This window comes from Callospermophilus lateralis, chromosome 14, assembly GCF_048772815.1.
Source record: "Callospermophilus lateralis isolate mCalLat2 chromosome 14, mCalLat2.hap1, whole genome shotgun sequence".
Classification (NCBI taxonomy): Eukaryota; Metazoa; Chordata; class Mammalia; order Rodentia; family Sciuridae; genus Callospermophilus; species Callospermophilus lateralis.
Genome location: NC_135318.1, coordinates 100982805 through 100996773, shown reverse-complemented (window position 1 = coordinate 100996773; position 13969 = coordinate 100982805). Strand labels below are relative to the sequence as shown.

The following is a 13969-nucleotide window of genomic DNA, read 5'->3' as shown; positions in this document are numbered from 1 at the left end:
GTGACAAGTGGGCAACACCTTATGAACTAATTAATTATGATAAAAAAAAAGATGACTTACACGGGTATGAAGCTCTTCATTGATGGATTCTTTTTTATTGGTCTTTCTGACATCCAGGTATCTGACCAGAGGACCAATTGTGATGCCCTAGATCATAAACAATGAAATAAAGGGTGGTGCTGAGAGGAAAATCACCACTACAGAGAACATACTTATTATGAAAATTATGACAATGACTAATTGGTACATGTTTGTTTCTAGCTTTTCTTGAATATATGCTTCTGTGTTTACTTTCGTTCTTAATTCTTTTAAGGGCTGTAATAAAAATCATACTATCTGTATTTTTATAAAAAACTTGATTTCATCCCTTAAAATAACATTTCCTTAGTTTGTTAAGAGCTAATGCCAACTCTAAGAAAACCTTTTGCCATCTAGTAACAATTGGAGTCTCGTTTGCAGAGATGTATAGCAGCATAGTCATTCACTTGTGATCCCACGATACTTTATCAATGTGTTGCATTAGTCAAAAAGCATCACATTTTAGAAGTTAGTGACCGATCATGAACACGACCTAGACATTTTTGGGAATTTTGTTTGGGTATGGAACAGAAATCTCATCAGATGAGTTTCCTGTATTTGCATTTTTAAAATTAGATACACAGTCCTGAAGAGATCTATTTACATTAAACGTTGAGGAAATCCACCAACCTGAATGAATGCAGTGAAATATATAACTACCAGTGTAGCAGTGACAAATAATTTCTTCCTAGGAAAAAGAGACAGAGGAAGCAGAAACGCTAGTGAAAAACTTCCAGCTCCTCGAACACCACTGTAGAAAATTATGCACTGGTCCTTGATGGAGAAGGGGAAAGTCCGAAACTGGTTACTGACATAGAAGAGGGCAAATACGCCTGGAAAGGGGGAGATACATATTAGAGCAGGGGCCGCAAATGGGTGCAGATCAAATGCTGTGGGCTGACGCTGAGGTCTCCCTGCCTGCCCTCCAACAAGGCAACCCGATTCCAGCACACCCAGGAGCACCCTTCCCAAAGAGCACCCTCTGAGGGCCCTTCGCTTGTTGGCTGGGGAGACCACAGTGGCTCAACTTGGAAGTCTTCGCTGGTGGCTTCCTGCCATGTGTAGTTTGCACATGTGTGTTTCAAATAACAGAATCTTGCTGGGCAGAGTGGTGCACACTTGTAATCCCAGTGGCTCAGGAGGCTGAGAAAGGAGGATCGCAAGTTCAAAGGCAACCTTTGCAAAAGCGAGGTGCTACACAACACATTTGAGACCCTATCTCTAGATCAATACAAAACAGGGCTGGGGATATGGCTCAGTGAACCAGCGCCCCTGTGTTCAATCCTTGGTAACCCCCAAAATAAAATAAAATAATAGAATCTTAATTTTTGTGGGTGTGCAAGGGGATATTTTTAAAGCTATATTCATAATGATTTCTCTGCCTTTCAAAATTAGTTAAAGCAAGGATATTATTTGGGAAAAAAAAATGTTTATCTCATATCATCACTGGCTTCCCAAAAGAGGTCTGGGATTTCAGTGTGAGGAGAGTTCTCTGCTTTTTATTAACTGTGACCTCTAACGCTGAGCCAATGTTTTCTGTTTGGCTCTGCTCATTTTGGGGTTCAATGCAACAAGTGAGGGGGCTCCCAAGGGCTGGGGCTGGGAACTCTTCTGCCAGAATTTCTTAAGCTGAAGTTGGAAGTTAGGGCAACGTGTCTGGACATAAAAGTGTTTTCTACTACACTGATTCTGCCTCCCAACGTGTCCCACAGGGCTTAGCCACCACCAGTGTGCTGGTTCCTGGTGGAAAAGGTTCCTCCCAGAAAGCTGTCACTAATGAAAGAATAGGTTTCATTTCAGTAGAATGAATCACTCCACATACTCATGGACCTCCAACCACACAGGCTTTAGAGCTGCTGTTAACAGGGTTAATATAAAAGACAGAAGAATGCAAAGGTTTCCTTTTGTTTTGTTTGTACTGGTTTCTCCATATGCCAGTCATGTGAACTTGAGCAAGGTTATTCATTTCAAGCCTCCAGAACCTTCATTTGCATAATAGAGAAGAGAGCCATCCCTTGGTTCTGGGCCCCCCACAGAGACCAAATTCCATGGACACTCAAGTCCCTCATATAAAATGGTATGGCACTCGCACGGAAATTAGGCACACTCTCCTGGATACTTTAAATCATCTCTAGATCATTTAAAATACCTAATAAAATATCAGTGCTCTATCAATAGATGTTACGCTATATTTTTTAGGAATTAGGGGAAAAAAGGCTGCACATGTTGGGTACAGGAAGGTTTTTCTTTTTCTACTATGATTGATCTGTGATTGGTTGAATCTATGGATGCAGAAGGCAAGGATATAGGGAGCCAAGTATATTTACCTCAGAAGTCAGGCAAAAAGATTAAATAAACTTAATATCCATAAATCACATAAAATGAGGCCTTGAATTTCCAAGGCTTCAAGAGCCTTATAAACTCTCATCATCATTACTATTCGCAATAATGAGTCAGGATGGAAAGAGAATAAGCAATGAGTGGGAGAACTGGATTCTGACGCCTGCTCCGTCAGTCACTGGAATGTGGTCAATTGGTCCCTCCATCAGTGGCGGCCCCATCAGATCTCTCAATTATAAGATCACGGAGTTGGGCTAGATGGTCACTAAGGGTAAACAATGTTGATACAGCCACAATATTAATCTTCTTGTTGGTTGGGATGAAGCTCTCTAATGTTATTTCCTTTGGTATTAGTTCCACTTCCCTGAAGATTTGCAGAATATTGGAACTGAAAGACAACTAAAATTTTTGGTGGTGGAGGAAGATCTTTGAATAGATAAATGTCTGCCAAGTTCAAATGACTTGTGAATAACCATGACGAGATTTGATTTCAGATTTGAATGTAGACCAAAGTTTCTTTAATTGTTTTTCCACCAGGGACCCAGTCGGCATACATATTTCACTGTCCTTATGAATATTTTAATATTTCTGCCTTCCTATTATTCTTTCCTAGATCCTAAAAGCCATCCTAAATTAATTTGAAATTGACACATTCAATGTAAGTTCTCAACCACTTCTACTAATTTCTCTGAGTAATTGATTTTAAAAGATCAGTCGAAGTCATTAGAAAATCTAATGTTTCTAATCAAATAGAAACACATATATTGTAGCTCAGTGCCTAATGTATTTTTTTTCTGGTTCCTGAAACATAAATGTACAAGATAAATCAGCAATCATTGAATCTCAATTTCAAAAATTATGCACCCTTTACAAGGGGGGAGATCATTTAATTTATAGTTGTCCTTACTAATTCACATTGAGTTCTTTTTAAAATGAAAATTCACTTCCTGGCCCTTTCTTTGCTATATACCCATGCACTAAACCCTCAAACTAACTGTGCTATTTAGAGGGATATGTAAGCGTATTTGCCTTACACAATTTTGAAGTTCTCACTTATCCTGAAACAAATGTGTAAATACCCACAGTTTATAATCTATATCTGATTTAAGGTGCAAGAGGGTAAAAATTGGCAAAGAAGTGAAGTGCAAGGGATACATTTACTGAGCTATATTTAAATGTGTAGATGTAAAAGTTCAGTCTTCAATTAAAAGAGAAAATATTCTTTGCTTCCTCCCAGCTTCAGTGCAGAACCTTATCTGCCAGCCACTCATAACTTTGAGCTCATGGAGGGAACAAACATAAAACATTCTTGGTCATCACAAGGTGCCAACCCTCCCCTAACCAATAGAACCAGCTAGCACCAACTCACTGCTTACGGGTTTTATATGGCAGAAGGGAATAAAGAGAACTAGAAAAAAAAAAAAAAAAAAAGAAGAAAAAGAAAAACCAACAAGCTGGGTAGGAGTCTTTGGGTCCCTGCTGTTCCTTACTGATGGCTCTCCAGATCTGGCAGAAAACCAGGGTGAAGCAGATGAAGGCCCAGTTCCACTCATGGTTCTTCCCAACGGTGGACACGCCCATGAAGATGAAGATCAAGGTCTCGCTGACGCTGCTCAGCATCTTCATGAAATACTTGATGGTCGTGTAGGACTTTTGAGATACATTTTCTTCCACATACTTTTTCATTGTCACGGCACAGGCTGTGATTCTACAATGGGAGCAGAGTCTCATAGAGAAGCCACAAGTTTGACTTCTCCACAAAATATCCTCCCCACTGGCAAAGCTACGGATCCTTGAAGCAAGTCTTTATTCAGAAAAGACATCCCCTCTGCTCCCTCTCTCTGCCTACAGATCTTCCACACATTTTCTCTCTCCCCCCTCTGGAAAGGGGGCGATACAAGGGAAGGTGAATGTGGTAGAGAAAGTGGGTATTGTTGAGAGCCACAGCCAGAGGGGCCCCAGCAAACTGTCAGACTGCCGGCTGATGATTGGCTCACAGCGGCCCCAGCAACACCTAGCTGATTGGCTCCTCTGTGGAGATGCTCATTGAGCTGTTTCCCTGCCCTTTCAGACTACCAGCTGATGATTGGCTCACAGCAGCCCCAGCAACATCTAGCAACATCTAGCTGATTGGCTCCTCTGCGGTGATGCTCATTGGGCTGTTTCCCTGCCCTTTCAGACCACGGAGCTGCTCATTGGGGGACTTTTTTGGCTCCGCCCATGCGACCCAGCCAATCGGCCTCAAGAGCAGGAGGATTGTGGGAGGAGGAGGTTGTTGGGTGTGTGGCTTGTGGGAAGCCCGTGGTGGCAGTTGGGCTCTGAGGGTTTTTTCCTGAGGAGCTGTTTTGTTTATCTTGTGTGGTTCTAAAAATAAAGTTAGTTTCTTTTGACAAGTGGCTCCTGAATTGTGCCCAGCCAGACTGCGGCAGGGTATGGCATGGCTTTCACATAACAAAGTGGAGGGAAACTCATGCCTGAGGACAAGATGCAAAGGTTGCTCTACCTTCCTGCTCTCATTGAGAGCTTTGTGGGTCCCAACCTTCACTGTCTGCTTTACTCTGCCTTAAACCAAAATAAATCCCACTTAAGTTGGATAGAAAGAATAACTCGGGGAGGCCCTGATTTCTTACACTCAAGCAAATGTCTTACAATTCTTTTATGACAAGTTTTCATTTCAAATGCTTCTGTTCTACAGTCATTTAGCAAATATGGGGAAATGAAAGAACTTTGCCTTGTCTTGATGGTTTTTGTCATTCTTAGAGGGGGGAAAGGATAAATGCTTAGCGTCTACGCTATTATATTTATAGGTATCCCTACACAATAGAATTAAATAGCTCTGCCTGAAGAGTTAGATATGAGGACGATGTCATAGAGAAAAACACATGATCAATTATAGTGAGCCAAACTGAGAAGACTCAGTCTCAGAAAAACATATCAAGTTTACAAGGAACACGAGGATAAACATCTCAAAAATGTCTTCATCAGAACAAAGAAATCTGTATTTCCAGTCTTACCCCATCTGCATGATGTCATTCCATGCTGAAGTGTCATGGAACTCTGATGTGATTTGAAGGGCACCACAGAAAGCAGAGCCGAGGAATGGAAACTCTTTGTGGCATGGCTCCCTTCTACTTTACAATTAATTTTTCAAGGAAAATCTTAAAAACTACAAAGATGGATTTTAACCTTGAACTTTCCCCCGGCTTTTCTCTGCACCAGCTTTTCTGTGAGTCCTAAATTGGTATGATAATTGCTCTCCTCAGGCAAATCGAGGGAACAAATGCAAATGTTGGAGAGAATATTTGTTTGGCAAAAGACCTGAATCACATCTCACAGAAGTTTTTTAAAAATGTCCTACATCTTGCAAGACCTTTGGGGAGTAATATCAGAAGTCAGGCCTTTTCCAGATGCTTGGTTCACCCTCTGTGGTCCTAAACTTTCTCTGTTTGACTAGGAGACTCAGTACTTGGATTGTACTCACGCCAGGATGCCAGAGAGATAGAGTGTTTCTGCAGCTAAGTAAGACAGATAGCTGAACATGAAGACGATGAGCGGTTCGATTGCAGAGATATTCTGAGTGAAACGTGTGATAAACGCAGAAATAAATCCAAAAATGATGCCAAAAAATACTCCCCCACACCCCACAATGATGAATCGGGCACATCCAGCCAAAATGTCGACAGGTTCTATGTCTTCGAATTTATGCATCTTTGTGAAGGCAATTAATATATTGTATAAGACCTAGAAAAAAAACGAAATAAAGATGATAAACAGGAATTAGAAAAATTTCACACACCTTTTCTCAACTTTGTGGTTAGTTAAATAATATACAACAATAAATTCCACAACAAATACTAACATGGCTACCTAACTTTTAAATATACTCCAAGTAGTTTAAATGCATTCACATTCACAAAGAGAAAGCATGATACTGGTCGCTTGTAACCAAGCACATGCTTGAAATTGATACACTAGCTGGTTGTGGTGGTGCACGCCGATAATCCCAGTGGCTAGGGAGGCTGAGGCAAGAGGATGGCGAGTTCAAAGCCAGCCTCGGCAATTTAGTGAGGACTAAAGTAACTCAGGGACATCCTGTCTCAAAATTTAAAAAAATTAAAAAGTTCTAGAAATGTGGAACAGTGATTAGGTGGCCCTGGGTTCAACCCCTAGTATCCAAAAAATAAATATGCTAATTACCCAGATTTGATCATTCTATATTGTATACATAGATCAAATTATTTTCATGTCTGCTCTTTAAACATTTCTCCTTTAAAGTGAGCACTAGGTTGAGTTCTCTGAAGAGATGGAGCAGAAGGGATACTGAAGGATAAAGTTTTCTTGGGATCCTCCAGAGACAGTCATGTGAGGGTGAGGATTTCTGGTGGAGCCTGGCTTTGCCACCATTCCTGAAAGGGATCCCTTTGCAACCCTGCAGCTTCAGGTTCGTGTGATAATCTGCCAACAGAAAGCCCCAGCATGGCCCAGGTATGGCACGTCTATGCCCTTGGGGTCCGAAGTAGTTGCCCTCCCTGTGTAGCCATGACCCCTTCCCCTGCATGCAGTTAGCTCCTCCTGAGGCCCCCGGAGCCCAGGCTTCCACTGCACCAGGGATTGCTGAGCTCTGACCCTGCCTGCCTTCCAGAAGATGCTCTTTCACTTGTCCAGCAACTCTAGACCAGCTCCAGTCTGCTAACCCACCTCCTCTGCTTTCTAGTGTCCAGATACACACCTTTCCCAGTAGGATCTGAATCCCATCCAAGTGTCTTGTTCCTGGGATGCCCTCCCAGAGCCCTTGGGACCATAGTTCCCATACATCTATTAAATTATAAACTTATCATAGTTAATAAATTTTACATAGAAATTTTCTCTCTAATCTACTGTGTGGTTTCTCTTTCCCAATTGAACCAACCTACTACAGTCTTCATATACAGATGGTCCCTGACTTAGGATGATTTGACTTACAATTTTTTTTTCAACTTTATGGTGGTGTGAAAGAGATATGCATTCAGTTGAAGCTGTACTTTGAATTTTGAATTTGGAACTTTCCCCAGGCTCATGATCTGCAGATATACTCTCTCATGAGGCTGGGAAGCAGTAATGCAGCTCCCAGTTAGCTATATTGCTCAGCTGAGATGCTTAGGAGGTTAGGCGTTTTAAGTGCATTTTCAATTTGTGAATTTTCTACTTAACAGTGGGTTTATCAGAACCTGGCCCTATTAAGTAGTGTCCATATGTCATCTCAATGACTTCTCCAAACCACTCTGGTCTATGTGAGACACACTCTTAATCTCCCTATTATGGCTCTACTTATTTTCACATTTATTTTGGAATTACAGGATGTACTTATCACTTTGCAGCCCAGAACTTAGACCAAGCTTCTGTAAAGTGGCAGCAGACATTCAGGTAATGAGACCTATAAAACAGATGAAGTAAGATAGCTGCAGAAAACAAAGATCTTTGAGAATATCAGTCCCTGGGAATCCTGCTAAACCACAGCATACACCCATTTGCCATTATCTGCACCTACCAGGAAAAATGGAAAAAAAAAAATCAGAGCAGGGGACAGAAGATAAATCTCAAGGAAATAGTCACTGTAAGTATATTCTGAATCACAGAAGAACCACTGGGACTCTCTGGGAACGACTGGGTCTATTTCCCATCATCCCCTCCCTGTCTGAGCTCATTTTCTGCTGCATAAGAGAATATCACCGACTGGGTAATTGATGAACAATGGACATTTATTTGGCTCACAATTCTGGAGGCTGGTAAGTCCAAGAGCGTGGCGCCAGCATCTGGCGGGGGCCTTTCTGATTCATAGAACATGACAGAAAGGGAAGGCAAGCACAATTGAGCCAGAAGGAGAAGGCAAGAGGAACCTGAATTTATCACAAACCCACTCTGGAGATAACCCAACCTGTGATACTGACATTAGTCTAGTTAATCCATTTAATCACCTCATAAAGGTTCAACCTCTCAACACTCTCACAAGGCAATTAACTTTCAAAGTGAGTCTTGCAGGGGACACCCACACCTGCCTTCACACTTGGCTCTCCTCTTATTTCTGGATGTGGTTCCTCTCCTCTGCACCCTACCCAGGTTCCCCAGCCTGGAGCCTAGTGTTCCAGTTCAATCTCGCCATTCCCATTCTTCCTTATTAAGACCCTCGATGTTACCTCCATTCTTCAGTGTGACTGACAGCTTTTGGGTTTGGGAATTACCAGAAATGCATGTCATTTTGTGCAGACACTGATCCCTGGGTGTCAGAATCTGGCCCCTTGGTCTGTAGACTGCAGGAAGTTGCAATCATTCCCTCCAAAGCCTACTTCCAAGACTTGCCCCACCCTTAAAGGACTGCTCCATATCTGGAGTCTCCCCCTTGTGATAAGAAATGGCTAATTTCCCACAGAGAGAGAGAGAGAGAGAGAGGCAATAAATGATGACTCATCTGCAAAGCTGTCTTTAGGTTGGTTTCTTGTTGTGTACATAATCATAAACTATCGGAATACATTGAAAACAAAGCCCCAGTTCACCTCCTTTGCTCTCTCCTCTAAGCAGGGCTTTGCATTTATTAGAGGGGTTTCCTCTACTGAGAAAGAAGAAGCACTTGATGAATAGGAATGGACATCCTAGCTTTGGGGGGGACCTGGAGTCACCATGCATACTATTTATACATTTTCCACAGAGATCAAAAATCCTAGAACATGACTCTTGGCTTTGGAATGTTGGCAAAGAGGGTCATTCCTCAAAGGAGCTCAAGAGCTACAAACTGTCCTTTAGAGTTCCCACTGCCGAAGGACTTTGCTGCCAGGGACACAAGAAGGGTGCACAATGACCCTAGAATCACAAGTTCACATGCCCTTCGCCTTGTAGCTTGGGACCCTGATTTCTGTGTATTTTCCCAAAGCTCTAAGAATAAAGTGCTGCAAGCTACGTGCTTGAAGGGGTGGGAGTTTATTCTCTCAGCGCTCTGGAGACTGGAATATCCTGGATATCAAGATGGGCCAGGGTCATGCTCCCTTGGAAAGTGTGAAGGGGGGATTCCTCCTTGTCCCCTCCTTGTTCCTAGTGTTTTTAGGCAATCTTCAGTGTTCCTTGTCTTATGGACACATCACTCCAGGCTCGGTCACCTCTTCATATGGCCTCCTCTGTGTGTCTCCTCTGTGCACCTGGTCATTTCAACAGGACACCAGTCATTAGATTAGGGTCCACCTTGGTCCAATGTGAGCTCGTCTTAACTAATCACTGTGCAAATACACGGTTTTCAAATAAGGTCAAGTTCTAGGTGTCAAGGTGGACTTGAATTTGTATGTTTGTCAGAGAGGCGTACCTGATATAGTTTCTGTAACCAAAATGTCCCCCAAAATGAAATTAACTTGTATTATAGAGTAGCATTCTTGATTTATAAATCTCTTAGAGCACCAATAATTTATTTTGATTCTTATAAGGTCCTAAACGGTGGTATATCCCCTCCAAATGGATCAGTGTTTGACTTTTAATGCAACAAGCAGCCAGTGGCTGATAAGCTTGGTTAGATAAGGAATGTGGACAGATTGTAAAAAAAAAAAAACCAAAAAAACTTGTTTCCTTTCCCAAAGAGAAGTTTCTAGTGCATCTTCTGGGAGAAGGAGAAAGTGGAAAAGTTGAAAAAGAATCAGAAAGCTTAGTGCAAATTTGCCCGAACAAGGACCCCCACATACACACACACACACACACACACACACACACACACACAATGCATATTGTGATGTGTATCTCCTCATATGAAATAAACAAAGGAGTTACTTTGAAAAAGGAATATTTGTAGAAATCTTAAACCAGATTTGCTTAGGTATACATACAAAAGTGAAGAAATTTCAAGAAACAAAATGCTAAATGAAACCTCCATGCATGGCTCACAGTCCCTTCCAGATACATGAATATTATAAATTTGTCCTTTCTAATCCTACCTGCCTGCCTATCATCTACCTATGTTGGCATCCATCATCCATCTCTCCATCTGTGGCAGTGAGAGCGTTTCATATCTCTGACTGCAGGGAATGAAATGTCCAGCCACCTGCTGTATTTTAATTCTTGTGTTCTGTTCTTAGCTATGGAGTGTGGCAGGGGCACTAAAATATGTCCTTTGTCAGAAGGCAGGTCTCCTATGGTAGGTGTCCCTGGCCTGAGGACTCTGTGATGAGCTTGGTAAACTCTTTCAATATCCCTCCTTCCCTCTCTCCTTCCCCTGTGGTCACTCTGTAAGGGATTCTCAGAGTTCTCCCCACCCTTGGGTTCCTCCTTCTTGGGAGGTATTGCACATCGAATACCCTCTGGGTGTCTGATCTATGGATAACCTGGACAATATGCATGTATTTATTGTCCATCTGTGGATCAATAATATTTTACAAAACTGTTATTATACTGGTCTATGTTACTTAAACAAATGAAACTGTGTTTTCAGGAAAAGCTAATCCAATTATTTGAAATTTGTGATTTATGGTTTCAAAATAAATGTAAAATAAACTTCATGGTTGTACCCTGATGCAGTGAGTTTATTTAGATTCATTCCACTTTCTGCCCGACCTTGGAGAAATCCATGTGTGGGTCTTAGGAGCCCTGGGTTTTTCATTTCTGGAGTTGAACTCCCAAAGAAATGAAGCCAAGATGAGAAGCCAGACCTGGTTTCACAAGTCCAGATCAGGAAGGTTTGAATGAGGTTAAATGAGGTTTATTTGACTCTCAAATCCAGAGGAAACTCGGGAAACGTGATTGAGATACAAAGATTTGAATATTACTACCACAAATAAAAACTCTTTACATAGCCTGCCAGATCACAAGCAGCTACTCAGTCCATTGCATTGGCCTGGGAAAGCCTATCAGTACAGCCCTGAACTTCACTCTGGGGTATCCTGAAGGAGGGGGCACATTCAGAAGAGTACACAATTAGGAAGACTGCATTTATAGGCACAATCCACAGGACTATGTGCAAAACAATTCTTACCTTTCAGATTACTAGGTTCTAGGTATCACTACAGGAAAAATAGTGTCTTTGAATTCATTTTAAATCACAATTGTGTGTGTGTGTGTGTGTGTGTGTGAGAGAGAGAGAGAGAGAGAGAGAGAGAGAGAGAGAAGTCAAGGTTAAATCTGTTTTTGACACAAGGAGAACAGGTTAGAGTTTCCTCCTTTCTCATTGTCTCAGGGAATGGTCCTTTTACAAGATGTAATTGCAAATCTCCCCGATTATAACACTAGCCACTCCGATACCACTGTGCATTTTCTGTTTAACCCAGAGAAACTCACGTGATGCCTGACAACAGCCCACCAACCAAGGCTCAGCAGAGATGGAGGGTCAATTCCAAGTATGCTAGATTTTTTTCTTGTCAACCTCATGGAGGAATAATTTACACATAATAAACTGCATCTAAAATGAATGAATTCTGGCCATTGTATATGTATATAAAACCAAGGCTGTGGTCAAGATATAGAATATTTGCACAAACCCAGAGAGGCTCCTCATTCCTCTTTTGAAGTCTATTTCCAGGTTGTTTAATTTGTTTCCTTCACTCTGACCCTAACCTCAGGAAAGTTCTGATCTATGATAGATGAATTTGCATTTTAATTGAAGTAAATAATATGGTATGAACTCTGTGGTGTCCGATTTCATTAGCTTAGTATAATATTTCTGGAAATTATTCCTGTTATTGCAGGTATCAGTGGTCTATTTCTTTGTATTCCTGTCATTTTCTAATACATGGTTATAGTAAATTTCAGCCACCCATCACCTGGTAATGGGCATCTGTTCTCCCTGCCTCAGTTTTTGGTTTTTAGAATATTGCTATTGTGAATTTCACAATTCCTTTGTGCAGATATATGCTTTTATTTCTGTTGGATATATACTTGGGAGTAGAATGGTTAGGTAATACGGTTGACACAGGCTAAACTTTTAAAGAGACTTCCAAATAGCTTTCCAAAGCCATTGTATCATTTTGTATTCCCAACTAGAAATGCATCCCAGTCTTTTTCTTTTCTTTCCTTTTTTTTTTTTTTTTTAAGAAGGTGTCATGCTAAGTTGCTGAACTTGGCTTTGAACTTCAAATCTTCCTGCCTCAGCCAATGAATCACCAGGATTACAGATATGAGCCACCACACCCGGCTAATAACTGCCTTCTTTTGTGATACACATGTTTAAATATTTGGAAATTTTTAATTAAGTTGTTTTTTGTTATTATTGAGTTGTAAAATTCTTTATATATTCTTCATAAATTCATTGTGATGTATGTGCACAGAGAATAGTTCTTTTGTTCTTTAGTTTGTCTTCTTTTTTTCTTAAAAGTGCATTTTAAAGATCAAAACTTATTCTTTTGATAAAATCCAGGTTATTATGTTTTTTCCCTTTTTTGTTTGCTTGTTTATGATTTTCCTGTTTTGACAATTCCATGATTAGATAGAATTTGGTTCTATGTTTTCTTCAGGAGATTTATAATTTTATCTTTACATTTAGGCTATGACACACTTTGTGTTGATTTTTAAATATGATTTGAGGTAGGAGGTGATTTTCTACATGAATATTCAGATATTTCAGTAGCAATTGTTGAAAAGACTCCTCTTCTATTGAACTGCCTCAGTTATTTGACAAAAGTCAATTGACCACGTATATGTAAGTCTATTTCCAGGTTGTTTTAATCAACATTGTGAATTTTGTAGTATAATTATAATTATTGTGACATTATAAGATGCCTTCAAATATATTTTCAAGTTTTGTTCTTCTTTAAAAAAAATTGCTTTATGTATTCTAGGTCATTTGAGCTGCCAAACAGAACTTAGAATCAGCTTTATGAATTTTAAAAAAGCCAAGCATGGTGGCACATGCCTGTAATCCCAGCAAGTCAGGAGACTGAGGCAGGAGGATCACAAGTTCATAGCCAGCCTTAGTAACTTAGTGTGGCCCTAAGCAACTCAGCAAGATCCTGTCTCTAACTAAATAAAATATCAAAAAGGGCTGGGGATGGGGCTTAGTGGTTAAGTGTCCCGAGTTCAATTCCCAGTACCAAAACAAACAAACAAACAAAAACAACAACAAAAAAAAATCTATTTAAAAAGTTTCGTGGGAAATTTATTGGAATTCTCTTAAAATTTACCAACTTTTTGGAAGAAAACTGACTACAATCCTGAGCCCTTTATTCATGAACATGTCATTTTTCAAGTCTTTTTTATTCACATCAGCAATGTTCTATAATATTCACTGAAAAAGTCTTGCACACCCTTCTTGAACATATTTCTAAGTATTTTTGGTTTTGCAAAACATTTAAGTGAAATTTTAATATTTTCTTTGGCCACTAGTAGAGTGGTTTGCCGCTACCTAAATGCTGTTGGTTTTTGTGCTTTAACCTTATATCCCATTTAACAGTTTGGATCTTAAGTGTCCCTCAAAGGCTCTGGGTTAAAGGCCTATTCCCCACTGTGGCACTATTGGGAACTAGTGGCAGGCAGTGAGATGAGTGGGGTGCGCTCTTGAAGGGGATAATGGAAAACAGCCCTTTCCTCCCTTTGTTTCCTGAACACCAGGAGG

The 13969-nt window shown here is 40.6% G+C and overlaps 1 protein-coding gene across 1 annotated transcript in view; it reads right to left on the bottom strand.

The window, feature by feature from the left end:
• Slc9a4 (solute carrier family 9 member A4) overlaps positions 1 to 13969 on the bottom strand; it is a 54719-nt gene that overhangs the window by 22596 nt on the left and 18154 nt on the right. The window contains exons 3-6 of the mRNA XM_076833383.2: positions 5900 to 6159; positions 3909 to 4126; positions 709 to 911; positions 61 to 147 (exon numbers count right to left, since the gene is read on the bottom strand). Coding sequence (XP_076689498.2) covers positions 61 to 147; positions 709 to 911; positions 3909 to 4126; positions 5900 to 6159 — 768 coding nt within the window. The remainder of the gene's footprint in view (positions 1 to 60; positions 148 to 708; positions 912 to 3908; positions 4127 to 5899; positions 6160 to 13969) is intronic.